Here is an 18,302-nt window from a genome sequence, read left to right as displayed (position 1 = left end):
GGTGTTAGCATTCACCGTTATTCCAAGTCATGATACTGGGTGATGCCAACAAAAGAATGATGGGAGATGGAGAAAGAAATGGACAGGGGTGAACCCTAAGTCAACCCAACATTAACTCCTTGCAGACAAGAAACCAACAAAGTCATGTTAGGAATTCTAACATTCCTTCTAGAATTACAGAAGTATTCCGTTATCCCTGGGGGATACTTCCCAGACCCCCAGTGGATGCTTGAAACCCCGGATAGTGCGGAACCTTATATATACTATGTTCTTTTCACATAAAGGAAGCACTTTACGGCTTCTCTTTGGCATATCCAAATTGCTGGCATCACCACTCTTCCACTTTGAGGCCATTACTAGGTAAAAAAGGTTATTTGAACACAAGCACTGGGATACTGAGACAGTCAATCCGATAACCCAGATGGCTACTAAGTGATTAATGGGCCAGTAGGCTATATATCAGATACACTAGACAAAGGGATGATTCACGCCCTGGGTAGGCTGAAGCAAGACGGTGCGAGATTTCATCACACTACTTGGAACAGCTCACAATTTAAAACTTATGAATTGGTTATTTCTGGAATTTTCTGTTTAATATTTTCCGACCAAGGTTGACCTCGAGTAACTGAAACCACAGAAGCTAAACCCTGGATAGGGGAGGACTACTGTATATTGTGCACAGTCTTAGAAGTCACCATTAATGACTCCTTTTGTTTTCTTCTTATGACTGTGAAGATGAAAAAGTAAAGTCCACCTTCTAATGAGTTGACAATACATACAATTATGAAAATGGAAACATGGTGTGCAGAAAATGCCCTCAAGATTTTTAATTTAATTTTGTGTGTGTGTGTGAGGAAGATCAGCCCTGAGCTAACATCCATGCCAATCCTCCTCTTTTTTTGCTGAGCAACACTGGCCCTCAGCTAACATCTATTGCCAATCTTCCTCTTTTTTTTTTCCTCCCATTTTTCTCCCCAAAGCCCCAGTAGATAGTTGTATGTCATAGTTGCACATCCTTCTAGTTGCTGTATGTGGGATGCCACCTCAGCATGGCCAGACAAGCGGTGCGTGGGTGCGCGCTCAGGACCCGAACCCAGGCTGCCAGTAGCAGAGCGCATGCACTTAACCACTAAGCCATGGGGCCGGCCCCAAGATTTTTAATTTTAAAATTAGAGAAAAGCACAGTGACAGGATTTTAATTGAGTCAAAGAGTAATGTGAAGTTAATTTCCTAGAAGATGCTATTTATAAAAGGAGGTCATGGAAAAATGTACTTAATTAGCACACAAGGAACAATGTTATCCATCATTGGCAATAGTAATTTGCCCAAACTGAGAGAGACATAATTCTCTTTTTCACATGTGGCTGACTCTTATGGTTAAAATTTTTTAATTTTATTTATTTATTTATTTTTTCCCCCAAAGCCCCAGTAGATAGTTGTATGTCATAGCTGCACCTCCTTCTAGTTGCTGTATGTGGGACATGGCCTCAGCATGGCCAGAGAAGCGGTGCGTTGGTGCGCGCCCAGGATCTGAACCTGGGCCACCAGCAGCGGAGCGCGAGCACTTAACCGCTAAGCCCACTGACTTCTTTTTTTTTTTTTTTTGTGAGGAGGACTAGCCATGTGACTTTTATGGTTAAATTAAATGGTTTTGGGTTATGATGTAAAACAGATATTAAAGTTAAGATTTTTATATTCTCTGTATCATGGGAGGCAGAATGTCTGGAATCAGTGCAGGTAGGAAAGCTATGTAGCTATTGGAGAAACTTCGAAATCCCTACTGTAAAGCATGTCAGAGAGTTTTCATTATTTAAACATGTCATCTGGTAGTCAATGTTGAGGCCCTGGTTAATTTTTCTATCCTTTCCTACCTGCCCAAATGTGCCCTGTGATACAAGTTTTTCCAGCATCAGAAATGAGTAATTTGCACACTTTATGTGTATGAGCCAGTTAACTTATTAGGAATTTCCAGGTGTTTCACTGAAGTATTAAGAAAACTGATAGAGAGGATGAAGCTAGAAAGCAGAGATGTGAGCACTGAAGGTGCAGGTGAAAAACCGTGAGCCGATGCCTTGGAGCATTTAAATTATGGATCTGCACTAGTGGAAACTGTTCATATGAGAGTGAACTGGCTGAATTGTTTATATTTAATTAGCAAGTCTGTTCATAATAGGGACGTGGTCCTGCATCTGCTGGACATTTCACATTGAGAATGTAGAATATGGTGGTGGGAGTAGCATTAGCAAGGCAAACTCCATATGAAGTGGTTTTAGTCAGGGGACATAGAGGTGAATACGATGCCTGAAATGAGCAGAAAACATGTTTGAGCTCCCCACTGAGGAGTCTAGATATTTACTCTGGTGCAGTCAGCTTCCTATGGATGAAGAGGGCAGCTGCCACACGGAACTGTGACAGAAGGAAATTGCTGTAGGCAGAGGGTGTGATTTCAGAAGAGGTGATGTTACATTTATTATTAGGGATGATTTGGGCCCGCCCTGTGGCTTAGCGGTTAAGTGCACGCGCTCCGCTACTGGTGGCCCAGGTTCGGATCCCAGGCGCGCACCGATGCACCGCTTCTCCCGCCATGCTGAGGCCACGTCCCACATACAGCAACTAGAAGGATGTGCACCTATGACATACAACTATCTACTGGGGCTTTGGGGAAAAAAGGAGGATTGGCAATAGATGTTAGCTCAGAGCTGGTCTTCCTCAGCAAAAAGAAGAGGATTAGCATGGATGTTAGCTCAGGGCTAATCTTCCTCACACACACAAAAATATATATATATATTATTAGGGATGATTTATTCTGATGCAATCAGAATGTGACATACCATGAAGCTGCTAGTGAATTCATTTGAGAATTGGGTGGCATTGAAGTGCTGGGAAATATTTTATCTCGAAGACAGCAGCATGTTGGACGTCAGTATAAAGAGCAGACCTCTGGGTTGATCAGAATCCTGTTTGCAGATGGCATACTCCTGAATACGTGGGGAATAGTAAGTTGAGTCTAGGAGCCGCTGTGATAGGTGGTAGGTTATGTACCTCCGGGGAGGTTATCTGCAGAAAGTAGTAACTGGTTTTCAAGGAGAGTGGTTATGTCACCATCTCTGGGGGCCAGGGAGGGGCACCATCTTGGGTTGCTCTCATGGGAAAAAGTTTCTATGAGAAGTAACAATTCTACCCAATCAGACACCAACTCACAACTATAAAGACCTGGTACAAAATGATTCAGCTTTTATTAATTAACATCTTGCATCTTAAAAGAGAATAAACAAACGACAGGTGAGATAGCAGAGCCAAGAGTACTCCCTGAACAAACACAAAGGAGGAGGGGCAGACAGGGCTTAGGAAGCCATCTGAGCAGATGGAGGCAGCACCCTTCGAGAGTGGGCACGGACCCAGGGGTGCTCCATGATCTGGTCCAAGGGCAGCCGCTCCAAGGGCTGGTATCTGAGAAGCTTGGAGATCAAGTCCTTGGCCCCCAAAGGTATTGATGGGGGAAACCTTACGTCTACCTGATAAGGCCAGAAAAGAGAGAAGTACAGTTAATTTCTCTGGTCCGTGTTCTGTCTGTTCCTTGAGTCCCATCAAGGCAATGTTCTGGATCTTAGTAGACAACCTGTGTGTGTGCCCCCGGCTCCACAGGCCCACCAGCACCACTGACTTGCTTCCCCATGAATGCCGAGTGTGGCCATCCCACCTTGAGGATGCGTCTGTAGGTCTCATTGTGGGAGTTGCTCTCAAAGGGCGGATTGCCCACCAGCAGCTCGTAGCAGAGCACCCCAATGCACCACAGATCCACCTTCTCATTGTATGTTCTCCCCTCAATCATTTCTGGGGGCAAATAGTCCAGAGTCCCACACATTGTCTTTCTCCTAGAGGAGGGCAAAGAGGGAGCACTGCGCAGAGGCCCAGAACAAGGGGACCCCTCCTTCCCCAGCTTCCAATGAGATGGGAGATCCTAGGAAGTCCTGAGCAGTCTGCTCCTGAGCACAGGAGTTTGGAAACACCAAGTTTTAATATGGATCAAAGTGCAGAGATGGCAAGTACTGGGCCCACCGATTCTCTGTTTTGGAATTATTCATACAATTATTTAGCTCATAATCCAGGATGTTTTCACAAGAATATTCTGGGCATCAAGAAAGATTTGGAACTGATGGTCCATCGAGAGGGACCAAGTAAACTAATTATGGTTTATTCATACAATAAAATTCCTAGAATTACACAGCAATGGTCCTTAATTTACATGGAAACTTGCTGATAAAGTTATATGTTAACAGAGATCAAAAAATAAAAGATATGGTTGAACCACATTCTTCCAAACTACAAATACATATTTAACATATGCATTTGAAAAAGGCAGTATTCAAACACAAACCCAGGTTTGTATCTGGGTCTTACATGTGGAATAAATTGAATTGGATCATTCCTAACTGGCACCCAGGGCCCATCCCACCACCACCTGACCTACCTCAGAGAGGGGGTGTGCACAGACCAGCCAAAGTCTGCAATCTTCACCTCACCTCTGAACCCCAGCAGCAGGTTCTCTGGCTTAATATCCCTGTGAATCACCTTCTTCTCATGGCAGTAGGTCAGAGCATCTGCCAACTCCTCCATTATCTGTGTGAGCAAAGAAAAAGCAGTCTGGAAATGGAGCCTGCCACAATTTCCCTATGAGGTAAAATACTCTTCACGAATTTTATAATTGTGGTGGAATCTTTTACTTCCTGGTTACCAACTCCATTACCTCCTTAATAGCACCACAATTATTGGTGGGGAAGAATTTCCTCTCCACTATTTTATGTGGTCTTATAGGATGGATGCTAAGATGGAAGATCCTCTCTTTTGCCCTAGCACAGCAAGTAGCCAGAGATAGGACCTACGCTGAGCCAATCACATGATCTCCCACAAGACTTGAGGCCTGAGGAAATGATACTAAAACAGGAGGAAAATTGGAAGATTCATTCATTCTGACAGCGAGCTGATCCAAACGTTCCTGCTGGGATGATCATTGCTCTGGTTCCCTGTCTGGAGCCCTCTAGAAATCTCATGCTTCCTATTTCTGGGCCAGTTCCACTCACTTAGTCAGTGAACTCCCTCATAACCTTTCAATTTGTTTCTTTGCATAAGGTAGTGGAGTTGGGTTCTGTTGCTTACAACCAAAGAATCCAAACTTATATATACTACTTATTAATATTCTGGGGGTAGTAGGATATCCAAACATGAAGTTGTAGGATGTATGTGTCATATAAAATTTAAAGAATAAAATTCAGAAATAAACTAAAGAAAAACCCAATCTGGACACTAATGACAGTCACAAGCAGTGACTCCCACCAGCCCACAGTAAACTCATGGACTCCAGAGCCCCCATTCCCCCACCTCACCGTGGCTGTACGCTGTTCATCTAAAGTGTGGCTCTTTTGCAGCTCCTTGTAGAGCTCACCCCTTGGAGCATATTCCAGAATCAGGTACACCCGGCGTGCATCATGGAAGTAGTTGTACAGGCGTAGGATATTTGGGTGCCTGGGGGAGGGATGAAGGAAGGGTCAGACTCCTCCCTGAGGTCCAACTCATGATGCTATTACAAGTGATTGGTTACACAAGGGGCAAATCGTGCTGAGACTAGTATAAAAACAGCCCGATTTGGGAGTGTGTGAGGGGAGAAGAGGGAACAGGCATCAGGGTTCAGTTGTGTGACAGAGAGGCAACTTTACATACTGTAACTGGAATGAATGGCAGAGAAAAATCTTCAAGGCGGAAGCAAAGGGCCTATTTGGGGGTAGTATTGGGGGAAGTGCTGGGTTCAGATGTCAGAGATGGCAGAGGAAACAGCACAAGTGTAAGGAACCAGTGCCAGAATCTCATGCAGACTGTCCTTACTGTAGATGTGCCTGGATTTCGATTTCTCTGCGCAGCTGGTGTTCCAGTCCTTCCTTCTCTATCTGGGACTTAAAGAGCACTTTCAGGGCCACGACGAAATGGTTTTCCTTGAGCCGAGCCAGGTACACATTCCCAAATTTTCCCTTGCCCAGGGGACGCCCAATTTCAAAGTCATCAATTGTGAAGTGCCGCCTGACAGGAGAGAAGGAAGTGGGCCTCAGTTTGGGAGGTGGGTAGAGGGAGAGTCAGGGGCTCCGAATGCTCACCTTCCTCTATCACTTGACCCTCCCTTTGCCCCTTTCCCTTCTCAAGGGCCCAGCCAGGGTGTTTGGTCAACAGCTCTCAGTCCCATGAGCCAACACTTCACACGTGCAGCTTGCTCTTCATTCCTTGGCCCCACTTCCCTTCCGCTTCCAGATACAAAACCAAAGGCACTCACACGGTAGGGAAGCTGGGCTGAGTTTGGCCTGCTGCAGCTCCTGAAATAAAAAAGCGATGTCAGGGGCCGGCCCCATGGCGTACCGGTTAAGTGCGCGCGCGCTACTGCTGGTGGCCGGGTTCGGCTCCCCGGCTCCCACGGATGTGCCGCTTGTCAGGCCATGCTGTGGCGGCCTCCCACATAAAGCAGAGGAAGATGGGCACAGGTGTTAGCTCAGAGCTGATCTTCCTCACAAAAAAAAAAAAAAAAGCGATGTCAACACTTTGTTTTCTGCACCCCCAACCCCAACATCTGACATCAGGCCTTTCTTCCCGCCCCTCCCTCTCTGGTCCTGATTCTTACCCGTTTCACCTGCGGACTGAACATCGCCCAACTTCATCACAGCTCTGGGAAGACTCATAAGAGATGGTGGAGAGACGACGCCTTCCTGAGCCCCGTGGAACTGGATGCCCGGGTCCGGGTGATCCTGAAAAGAGGTGGGAGGAGGTAACATTCAGGCTGAGGGTCTTCCAGTCCCGACGTGCTCCCGCGGCGGCGGTAGGCAGGGACCCGACACTCACTGCCTGAAGGCTCATCCGCGACGGGCTCACCCGCGACGAGCCCACCCGGACGCACCTTGTCGGAGATAATGCACGGTACCGCGGGCCAGGCCCTTTATAGTACGCGCCCTGGCCCCATTGGCTGAGCGGGTAGTTCCTGACTGATTCCCATTGGTTGAAATTTCTCAGGCCGTAGGCAGCATGCCCAATGGAAGAGACCGAAATGGGAACTTCCGTCGGGGATGGGTGGGCCGAGGACGCTGGGCCAATGAGACGACAGGGCGAGGAGACCGGAAGAAGGCGGGACGTGGGGGCGGGGGTCGCGCCCGGTTGCATGCTGGAAACGCGGGAGCGGAGGGAACACCAGAGAAGGAGGGGGAGGTAAGTGCGCGGAGGCCGGAAGGAACGAGCAAAGACGGAAATCCGCGAGAGAGCGAATGCAGTAACGAACTGACCTGACGCACGTGTTAAGGAATAGAAGTCCACCGCAGGAGGCTGCTGAGGTCGGCCTCGTGTAGCTCGCAAACGCCAGAACTGGCCCCGGCTCGAAAAGTCGTGTCGAATTCAGGCCACTGCCTAGGGGCCTCCTCTTTCATGCACATACCTGAGGGTCAGCGCAGTGCGGCTCCCCGAAATGTGTCTGTGTCCCCCGATATCCCGCAGCTCGTGCCCTCCCCCATCCACCCGCACCTCTCTGGGAGCCTCCCCCAGCCCAAAACTGCCCGCCCGTTTGGCGTGACGCAGTCACGCACAGCTGCACTCAGCCCTCGCCTTCCACGTACCATGTGTTTGTTGGACCCTGTAATCAGTTTGCATTTAGGGTGCTCAAATAGTAAAATCAGCCTACGTATTTATTTGGTTGGCATATACAGAAGTTTCAAAAGCATTTGAAATTGAATTCTTGTAGACAGGTAACAGGATAAATTGTTGGGGAAATATAATTCAAAGAGAAAAAAATCTCCCAACCCAGAAAATCTCTCCACAAAGATAGTAGAGAAATAAAAGTTTATTATTGAATAAGCATTAAGCCAGAATGTGACGCACATTGCAGACAATCGGTAAGATTGTAAAGACAGAAAGAAATCTCACCCTTTCATATAGCCAAGCAGACACAACCCATGACATGTTTTAAAAGTAATTAGTCTTCAAGTAAGAAAACATGATAGCACCATCTGTTACACATAGTTCATCCTAAATTTACCTAGGAATTGGGGTGACTATCTACCTTACACTAGCTTTCCATAAGGGAAAACAAATTTCTCATTTCTTTTCAACAGAAGGTAGTTTTGCAACTTGGAGCCAGGTGCCTACCGAAATTAGGCACCTATCACCCCGCCCCCCCCCCCCCGTCCTCCCCCCCCATCCCCAGGAACGGGGAGATACGGATGCTATCTCTTTTGATGTCTTCATTTCAAACAGATGGCTCCTAGGTCTCTGAGAAAGACATTCCTAGGTTGGGAGAGCACTGGGGGGTTTGAGGAAAAGCAAGAATGCCAATGTGGCTAGAGCTGCATCTCCAGGGGTTAACAGTGGGAGGAGATAAGTCAGAGAGAAATGGAGACAAATTGTGTAGAGCCTTATAGCGCACTGTAAGGAGGTTGTAATGTTCCCTTTGTGTTCTAAAATGTGCCCAGGAATTGTTCAACTTGGTATGGTAAGATGCACAGACCTGGAAGTGATAGTCAGGAAGAAGGAAGTCTATACTCACAGATCCCTAGAAACAGGAGGCAGAGCACATCACGCAGGGCCACGTGGGGAAGACCAGGGAGGGTGAGGAGGCAGAAGTGGAGGAGAAAGCACCGTCCAGAGCCTTCCAGAGCCTTTGTGTTTTCCACAGGAAAGGCAGGGCAGAGCAAAGTTTAGGATGGGCTGGTTTGAGTACTGTTGGCAGGCTTTGGGGCATAGGGGCTGTCCCTGTCTGCCTGGTACCAGGCCCTGGGATGATCAGAAGAATATTGTCTCCTGAAGTGTAAGGGCCAGAAAGAGGAGGTGGTTCCAATTAGAGGCTTTGGATTGTTTCATTTGCATACAAAAGGCATGGCCCCTACAAGTAGTTCATTATCTCTAAGAACTGGCTAGCCCTGGAAGGGGCAGTCTCTCTCTCCAGTGAGCAAGGCCTCAAATTCAGAATATCAAGAAAATATAGTTAATATACTGTGAAATGGATAGCCATCACGGGGTTTTGAGCAGAGTGATGTCATCTGATTTATGTTTTAAAAGGATCACTCTGGGTGCTGTGTGGAAATAAGACCAAGGAAGGAGCATGAGAGGAGGAAGGAGATTTTAGGAGGTTCTCACTGCTTTCCAGACGGGGGAGGGTGATGACTTAAACCTGTGTAGTGACAGGGCAGGTGGTTTATCACAAAGTACCAAAAACAGTTGATCAAAGAGGACAAGTAATCAAATTAGTACAAAAACATGGATATGAAAGTGATGGCTTTATAGGATGGACTGGTTGTTTCTTTAAATCTGTCCATACTCCACACATTCCCTCCTTCAAATGTTAGCCATATTCCTGATGACACGATGGTGTATGTTACAGAAATGCTTTATTACATGGAGATGCTCAGGCAAATATGGTGGTTTTGCTGTCACAGAGCCTAGGCCAAGGGCCAGTATGGTGGACTGTGTAGGAAAGTGTTAAATGAACAGTCTTTGGTTGCTCAAATGCTACACATTCCAAAGAAAGGACTTGCCCTTGACCAGCTCCAGGAAGACCACTTGAGTCCTTGGAATATCTTGCTGGTAAGAGTGATTTTTATGCCTGAGGCCGTGGGTCCCGCTGTATCAGTTTGACCAGATAACTTATGCTAACAATGTGACTCGTACTGGATGGTGGGTTTTCTACACCTGAGGGCCCAGGCCCCCACATGAGCATCCATGGTCAGTCACGTAGATACCACATGCCTCAGTGAAAACCCTGAACACTGAAGCTTGGGTGAGCTTCCGTGGTTGGTGACACTTGAAAGTGTCGTCACATCTTTGCTGAAAGAATTGGGTCCCCGTGCGACTGCCCTGGGAAGGACACCTGAAAGCTTGTGCTTGGTTCTCCCGGACTTTCCCCTACGTGCCTTTTCTCCTTGGTGATCTAGATCTTTGTCCTTTTGCTGTAATAAACCGGATCCATGAGTTTAACCACTTTCTGAGTCTAGTGAATCCTAGCAAACCATCACACCTGAAGATTGTCTTGGGGAACAAAGAACTGTATATATACATATCTAGTTCTGAAAAAGCAAGGTTATGACCTGGATGGGTGTTGTGGTAAAGGCTTCCCTGAGGTGCTATTTGAGATGAGACGGGAAGGAAAGGCACTCACTCACTGGCCAGAGTCAGTGGGGAAGAGCCCTACAGCAGAAGGGAAAAGGACAGGAAATGGAAACAGGAACTGAAAAGAGAAGAGAGCTGAGAGTTGTGCAGGAGAAAAAGCAGGAACAGGTGTGTCCCACACCAGGTAAGGCCCCCTGGATGGGCCACGTTAAGGATTTGTGTTTATCCCAGGAGTTAAAGGAAGTCATGAAACACTTTAGGGAATGGGGGGGGTGTGTGTGTGGTGGTGAGTAGTACTTGATCAAATCTGAGCTGCATCTCTGACTTCAGTGTGGAGAATGGATTAGAAAGGAAATGTAGGTACAAGCACACTCCATTAGTAAGGTGAAGCGCAAGTCGAGGTGGTTGGATGGACTATGGAGGTGGTGGATGAGAGAGGTGGACAGACTTGAGTGGCATTTAAGGGGTAAAAGTGGCAACTCTCTTTGAACATGGGTGTGCGGACAGGGCGGTAATGATGCTGAGTCAGGGATCTATGTCCTGGGTAAGGGCGGTAATGATGCTGAGTCAGGGATCTATGTCCTGGGTAACTACATAGTGCAGGGGGTACTGAGGGAAGACTAAAAGTGGATCAAAATCGGGGAGAAGCAGTTTTTGAATCTTATTAAATCATGTGGAGACTAAGGTCCCTCTGAAACATCCAAGTGGGGACAGCAAGAAGACAATTAGGAATTCAGGTCCAGAGCTTCAAGGAGAAGTCAGGATTGGGGAAATAAATTTGTCTTCAAATTAAATAAGATAACTGAACTCCGGGGCATGAGACCTTGGGAGAGACCTTGTGAGAGAAAGTGGCCTGGGGCAAAGTCTTTAGATATTTCAACACTGCATGAGTGGCTAAAGTGGATGAGTCAGCAAGGAAGGAAAAAGACAGGGAGGGAGAAAACCAGGAGAATGACGTTACAGGACCAAGGAAAAAAAGTATTTCAAGAATAAAGTGTGTGTGGGGGAGCAGGGGGGGGGGCGGCCCCACCCAGTGGCATAGCTGTTAAGTGCACATACTCAGCTGCTGGTGGCCCGGGTTCAGATCCCGGGCGCGCACCGATGCACCGCTTGTCAGGCCATGCTGTGGTAGCGTCCCATATAAAATGGAGGAAAATAGGCACAGATGTTAGCCCAGGGCCAGTCTTCCTCAGCCAAAAAAGAGGAGGATTGGCATGGATGTTATCTCAGGGCTGATCTTCCTCACACACACACAAAAACAGAATGAAGTGATCAGGGGCTGGCCTGTTGGCACAGCAGTTAAGTTCATGCACTCTGCTTCGGCGGCCCAGGGCTCGCAGGTTCAGATCCCAGTCGCAGACCTACACACTGCTCATCAAGCCATGCTGTCGCAGCATCCCACATACAAAAAATAGAGAAAGATGGGCACGGATATTAGCTCAGGGCCAATCTTCCTCACCAAAAATAAAAATAAAAATAAATGAAGTGATCAATAGGAACAAGTTCAGTCTCAAGCAGAAAACAAGGGCTGAAAATTTATAAACATGGTAGTCACTGCTGACCTAGGCCAGAGTGGTGAAGAGGGTGGCATTGTAGCAAGGAGGTTCACAAGGCAGGGAGGTTTGGGAAGTGGAGAGTAAAGGTAAAGTGGAAATATTGCACGGAGAGGAAAACTGCCCCAAGGGGCTCCTCAGTTAAATGGAAAGGGAGGAAAAGACAAAGAAGTCCAAGTTGGAGAAGTGGAGATGTAGGAAAGATCACAGAGGTGATGTGTGACACTCAAGCCAATGCAGGAGGACAAGTCAGAAAGCGTGAGGGGCAAAAGAACATGCAGATGAAAAACAGGCTTACAGGTGCTAAAATGACATGTAAGGCAAACGTCAAAAGGTGATGATTGCTTAAGTGTGATTCCAGGGTTCAAGGAGAGACAAAGTGAGAAGGAAGCATTTCCAATGTGTGTGAGAACTTACACCTGAAAGCAGGGACATGGAAAGCAACCAGAAAGTGCAATAGTAGTAAGCAGAGATGAGGAAAGATGACACAGCTATAAATGCCATAAGGGATGAGGAAGGAGTGACGAGGATGCCTGTGAAATGATCAGAAAACAAATGGAGACAGCACACACAAAGGCGTTTCTTCAGACTACAAAAAGTTGGACAAATGATATGAGAGTATCTGAAGTTGTCACGAATGAATTTGAGGCCCCCAGTTACTTGTGCTTGGTCATTGTCACAAGTGTGGGGCTTTGAGAAGGGCATCTGGAAGAATCTTTCTAAAATAGGATGGGAGATAACTGGGATCTTACCAAGACCACGGTCCCTTGAATGCCTTTCTACTTGCTCCCTCCTCTGTCCACAGCTCCCCACCTCGTTCCAACTTAAGGATCACATCTGGCTGGGTGCACTAACATCCTGTTGTGTGGAAATGACGTGGAAATGGCTGACTGGCTTTGCTAAATTCTTAATATTTACCATCTCATTAATGCTTTCAGGTGTACTGTTTTAAAACGTAGGTTTTATTATTCTGATATGAGGCCAACAGATGAGATGAGTGTCATTGAAGAGATCTAGTTCCTGTGAGGGTATGCCGTGCTCCACAAGGCCATGAGGGCCAGCACCACGGTGGGGCCAAGAGGCAGAAGGAGCGAGGGGGAGGGCGGGCACAGCCTACACTGTCATTTTCCCTGGAAGGAATGGGCAAGGTGAGGTAGCAGGTTTAGGATTAGTTTGAATAACTTCAGTGGGCTCCAGGGTGTAGGCACTGCATCTAGCTGCATGGTAGACAGTACTGGGTGATCAGTGAAGGGTCTTGCTGTGTGAGAACTTGATAAAAGCATCAGGTGAGGGCAAGGGGCTTTGGATTAGTTGGTTTGCATGTGCAAGTCCTGCTGCTCACAGGGAGTCCTCTGCTACCTCTAGGAATTAGGTAACCCTGGGAGCAGCAGTTTCTGCAGGATCAGCAAGGTCCCAGATGTCAAAACTTCAGAATAAAAACATGGATATCGAAAATAAAGGGAAGCAAAGTGGACAAGAATTTAAATCACCCAGCAGGTAAGAACATGGTCAGGAAGTAGCAACAGGAAGTCAGACTACAGGGATCAGCCTCCTAACACTGCTCTGAGGGAGGCAAAGTAAGTTGCCCATTTACAATTTAGCTTAGACCATTTAATTCTGAGACATGTAACACACATGTGAGCCAACAGATTACAAATGTTTAACCCAAGAAACTCAAGGATGACATCATTGAGCATTCCAGAGGCACCCAGCTTCCCACAGCTGAGACAGGAAAGGCCACCTGTGGGCTGGAGTGTGAGGACAAAGGGGAGATGTACATATACCGAGACCAGATTCCCATAGGTCTCCAGCATCAGGTGTCTGTAGAGGCCCTCCCAGCTTGGGCCACCTGCTCCCGCCCCTCCAAGTGAAACTTACACACAGATCCGAAAACAAGACTAAGCCTGCAACAACACACTCTTTAGTCTCAAGTTATGCGCAATGAATGATGCACATATTCTTTAGTTCTCTCTTTGTTGAAGCCAGAGGCCAAGAGCAACACCACCAGGACAAGGAGATGAGCAATTGTTGACCTATGTGCTATAGAAACACACAGCATTGACCTGGCCTTTACATCTTTATAGATCAAGGCAAACAATGGCTATATTCCCCAGTCACAGCACTTGAAGCCATATATATATTTTATATATATATATATGCACATACAGACATGCACATATAAAAAATACATTACATATATAATAGCTATATATGTTTATATTCATATATATGGCCCTAAGTGGTGTACACACACACATACACATACACATGTATATCAGTATTAGGAAGAGACAAGGTCCTTTCTCACCAGACTTCCTCCAGACTTTGTCATCACTACATTAAATCTTGCTAGTTTGTAAGAAGTTCTACTGTGACTTGGTGATTTTTTTTGGTTACAAACGTTACGCTTATATAAGCCTTCACTTCAAAGCTATGACTCATATTTTGCTGTAGGAAACTTTTTTTTGCTAATGTTACAAAAATCAGAATTAATAGCATTTTAGTACCATTTCAGTCATTATGTAGAAATATCGCAGCAGGCCTGAGACTGCTATTGTTTTGAGCTTGCAAAGTCCATGCTGGGCTAGGATTTGGGACCTTAGATTTTGAGAGGTTTCCTACCATTCCCAGAAATGAGGAGTGGCTCAGTGTGCCCAAGTTTTCTGTGTAAACAATGTGGCTTATGCTGAACACCTGCTATCCTTCTGGAGGTCTGAAATTTAGTATGTGCTAGAAAGAGTGCCATAAAAAACCCCTGGGCACTGAGCCTCTAATGAGCCTCGCTGGTAGACATTTCAATCCACTGTCATAACTGCATGAAGGAGCTTAAATTAAGCATGTCCCATGTGACTTCCCTGACACAGGACTGTTGAAGACTGTCCCTGGTTTCCTCTGGTCTTCAGTCCTTGTGCCTTCTCCCTTCGCTGAGTTTGCTTTGATTCCTTTCCCTGTAATAAATCATAGTTGATGAGTAGGACAATATGCTGAGTCCTTTGAGTCTTCCTAGCAAATCATCAAACCTGGGGTGGTCTTGAGGACCTCTGACACAATCATTCATTATAACTTAAGTCTTATAGATCTGGCCATAAAAGCCCATGTAGATTCTCTTTGAGAATATGTCATATACTGTGCCAACTATACACAGCTTTGTGTAAACATTCTGTGAGGGACCCAAACATTGTAATAAAAATACCCTACTGTGTGTACCCATTCACTAAAATACACATACATTGAGTGTCTACTAAGGAAAATAAAAAGGTAAAATGAACAGAATGGGAGAGTGGCCGGATGCTGGGATGATGAAAGAAAAATGGCTGTGAGGTGTCTGGCTTGGGCAACACAGCAGAAGATAGTGGGATTCACTGAGATGTTCTTCAGGCACCTCACACACAATGCCGAAAACCAAATGCCTACCTTCGCCCTTCTCTCTCTCCCCACCACCTCAAACCCAGAGATTATCTGTATTTTCTACACAGTTACAACAGGTTATGCAGCCATTGAAGAGAGTTTGGTTTATCTCACTCAACCTAAGGGGATGGCCAAGATGTATTATCAAATGAGATAAGTGATTTGCAGATAAATGATCATGGCTTCATCTACTTGAGTAAAATGAACAGTAAGTTTTGTAAAAAACATTTGTTAGTTAAGGCAAAATTATAACAATATTCAATATAGTGCTCAGTGTATGAAGAGGAAATACTTAGAACAATTATATTAAGAATGGGGAATGTAAAGGTACCTAATGGAATTAAGGTTTATACACATCAAAGTGCTAAATTGCTGATAACATTAGACTGTGATAAGTTACGTATGTACAATACAATACCTAGAGTAACCAATTAAAAAATTAGACATAAATTCAAAATACATTATAGATCTGTCAAATGGAATTCTAAAAAAAAATGGAAGTAACCTACAGGAAGGCAAAAAAATCCCCCAAAAAACCAAATAAAAAAAAACACCAAACCAAACCAACCAATAACAAAACAAAAAAACCGCAACCACCCAAATAACAAAACCAACCAGAAAATAGAGGAACAATATACAGGGAACACAAACAAAAGTCAAAGCATAAAATCGTAGACTAACTTAAGCCCTAACATATCAATAATTACTTTAAATTTAAACGATCTATCAATTAAAAGACAGAAAGTGGCAGAATGGATAAAAAAGCATGACCTGACCATGTGCTGTTATAAGAAATGTACTTCAAATATAACAATATAGATAAGGTTGAAAATAAAATTATGGAAAAATATAAACCATGCAAACATTAATCAAAAAAGGCAGTAGTGACTATATTAATATCAGATAAAGTATGCTTCAAAGGCAAGAAAATGAACAGAGGTAAAAAGAGACATTACATAAAGATAAAAGGGTCAATACACCAACATGACATAGCAATCCTAAATGTGTATGCACCAAATTAACAGAGCTTTGAAATAACATGAAGCACAAACTGCTAGAATTTAAAGGAGGACAATTCCACCATTACACTGCAGGGCTTCAACACCCCCCTCTCAGCTATTGATAGAAGTATGAGCCAGAAAATCAGCCACAGATATAGAAAATCTGAATGATACCACCAACCAATAGGATCGTGCAGATATTTACAGAAACTCCACCCAATGACAGCAGAAGACACATTCTTTTCAAGTAGCCATACAGAACATTCAAGATAAACCATATCCTGGGTCATGAAACAAACTTCAACAAATTTAAGCAGTCAGACCAAACGTGAAAGAAACTGGATCAAAAACAAAAGGATAGCATGAAATACTCCAAACATTAGGAAATGAAATAATATACTTCTGAATAATCCATGGGTTACAGAGGAAGTCTCTAAAGGAATCAAGAAATATTTGTAGAAATGAATAAATTGTAATTAAAACATATTAAAACTTGTGGGACAAAGCTAGAAGAGTGCTGTGAAGGAAATTTATAGAACTTAATGCTATTATTGGGAAACAAAGTTTCAAATCAATAATCTCAACACCCACCTCAAAAAATACAAATAGCAAAATACAACCAAAACAAAGTAGAAGAAAGAATATAATAAAGATCAGAACAGAAATCAGTGAAATTAAAAACAGATACTAGTGGGCCGGCCCTGTGGCTTAGCGGTTAAGTGTGCATGCTCCGCTACTGGCGGCCCGGGGTTCAGCTCCTGGGCACCGACCGACGCACCGCTTGTCCGGCCACGCTGAGGCCGTGTCCCACATACAGCAACTAGAAGGATGTGCAACTATGACATACAACTATCTACTGGGGCTTTGGGGAGAAAAAAGGAGGAGGACTGGCAATAGTTAGCTCAGAGCCAGTCTTCCTCAGCAAAAAGAGGAGGATTAGCACGGATGTTAGCTCAGGGCTGATCTTCCTCACAAAAAAAAAAAAAAAAAAGAAAAAAACAAAAAACAGATACTAGTGAAAAATCAATGATATAAAGTACTGGTTCTTCAAAATGATCAATAAAATTGATAACTATCTAAGAAGACTGACAAAGATACAAAGAGAGCTGACACATTTCCAAAATCAGGAATATAATGGGACCTAATTATAGATCCAGCTGCTATTAAAAAGATAAGGGAATACTTCAAATAAGTCTACAAAATGGAATGTTTAGATGAAATTCCTTGAAAAGGACAAACTATCTGATTTATCCAATATGAAATACTCTCAACAGTTCTATACTTCTCAAATAAAATAATATGTAATTAAAAAGGATCCAAAAGAAAAATCTCCAGGCCCAAATGGCTCACTGGAGAATACTACCAAACATTAAAATAACAAAATAACACCAATTATAGTCTTCCAAAAAAAAAAAAAAAAATAGAAAGGACCAATACCTCCCAATTTAACTTGGGAAGTCACTATCACCTAGACACCAAAAACCAACAATGACAGTCGTTTAAAAAAACAAACAAAAAAGAATGAGAACTACACATGATTATCACTCAAGAAATTAGAAGAAAACATCCTCGACAAAAAATAATCAAATGGAATGCTTTTAATATGGTACATAAAAATTATACTCCACAACCAAGTGGGGTTTGTTCCAAGAATGTGAGGCTGGTTCAATATTCAAAACTCAATCAATGAAATACATGTCAACAGGCTGTGGAAGAAAAATCAGATAATTGTATCAGTTAATGTAAAGCACTTGACAAAACCCAATACTTATTCATAATAACAAAAAAGCTCAGCAAATTAGGAAGAGAGAGAAACTTGCTAAACTTCGTAAGAAAACTCTATGGAAAAAACTTACAACTATCATCATACTTAATGATGAAAAATGGAACATTTCCCCCCTAATATCAGGCATCAGTCAAAGATGTGACTACTCCTTACTTCTTACTACTCCTATTCAACATCATAGTGAAAGTCCCAGCTAGTGCAGTAAGACAAGAAAAGGAAATAGTAAATATATAGACCGGGAAGGAAGAAATATAAGAGTCTCCATTTGCAGCTGACATTTCTATAAAAAAAACCCACAGATTCTATCCAAAGAAATGGCTAATAAGTGAGTTCAGCAAGGTTGCAGGATACCAAAACAACATCCAAAAAGCAATTATATTTCTGTATACTATCAAAGATCCTGTGGAAAATTAAAATTTAAAAATCAAT

At 44.2% G+C, this 18,302-nt stretch overlaps 1 protein-coding gene across 3 annotated transcripts; it reads right to left on the bottom strand.

Annotated features, from left to right (window-relative positions):
• Window positions 1-3,208: 3,208 nt before the first annotated feature.
• AURKC (aurora kinase C) lies at window positions 3,209-7,449 on the bottom strand. Of its 3 annotated transcripts, XM_058530452.1 has the most exons (8): window positions 7,314-7,449; window positions 6,662-6,785; window positions 6,320-6,359; window positions 5,881-6,072; window positions 5,385-5,523; window positions 4,472-4,620; window positions 3,701-3,875; window positions 3,209-3,515 (listed from the first exon to the last, which is right to left on the bottom strand). In XM_058530452.1, the coding sequence occupies exons 2-8, from the start codon at window positions 6,717-6,719 to the stop codon at window positions 3,345-3,347; spliced, it is 924 nt and encodes a 307-aa protein (XP_058386435.1). In that variant the 5' UTR covers window positions 6,720-6,785; window positions 7,314-7,449; the 3' UTR covers window positions 3,209-3,344. The 3 variants fall into 3 exon arrangements, with proteins under 3 accessions (XP_058386435.1, XP_058386434.1, XP_058386436.1); XM_058530451.1 differs by lacking the exon at window positions 7,314-7,449 and having other exon boundaries at window positions 6,662-6,879; XM_058530453.1 differs by lacking the exons at window positions 3,701-3,875; window positions 7,314-7,449 and having other exon boundaries at window positions 4,524-4,620; window positions 6,662-6,877.
• Window positions 7,450-18,302: the final 10,853 nt, after the last annotated feature.

The sequence above is a fragment of the Diceros bicornis genome, chromosome 34, assembly GCF_020826845.1.
Source record: "Diceros bicornis minor isolate mBicDic1 chromosome 34, mDicBic1.mat.cur, whole genome shotgun sequence".
Classification (NCBI taxonomy): domain Eukaryota; kingdom Metazoa; phylum Chordata; class Mammalia; order Perissodactyla; family Rhinocerotidae; genus Diceros; species Diceros bicornis.
The sequence above is the reverse complement of the archived record's forward strand: the minus strand, read 5'-3'. Positions and strand labels throughout refer to the sequence as shown.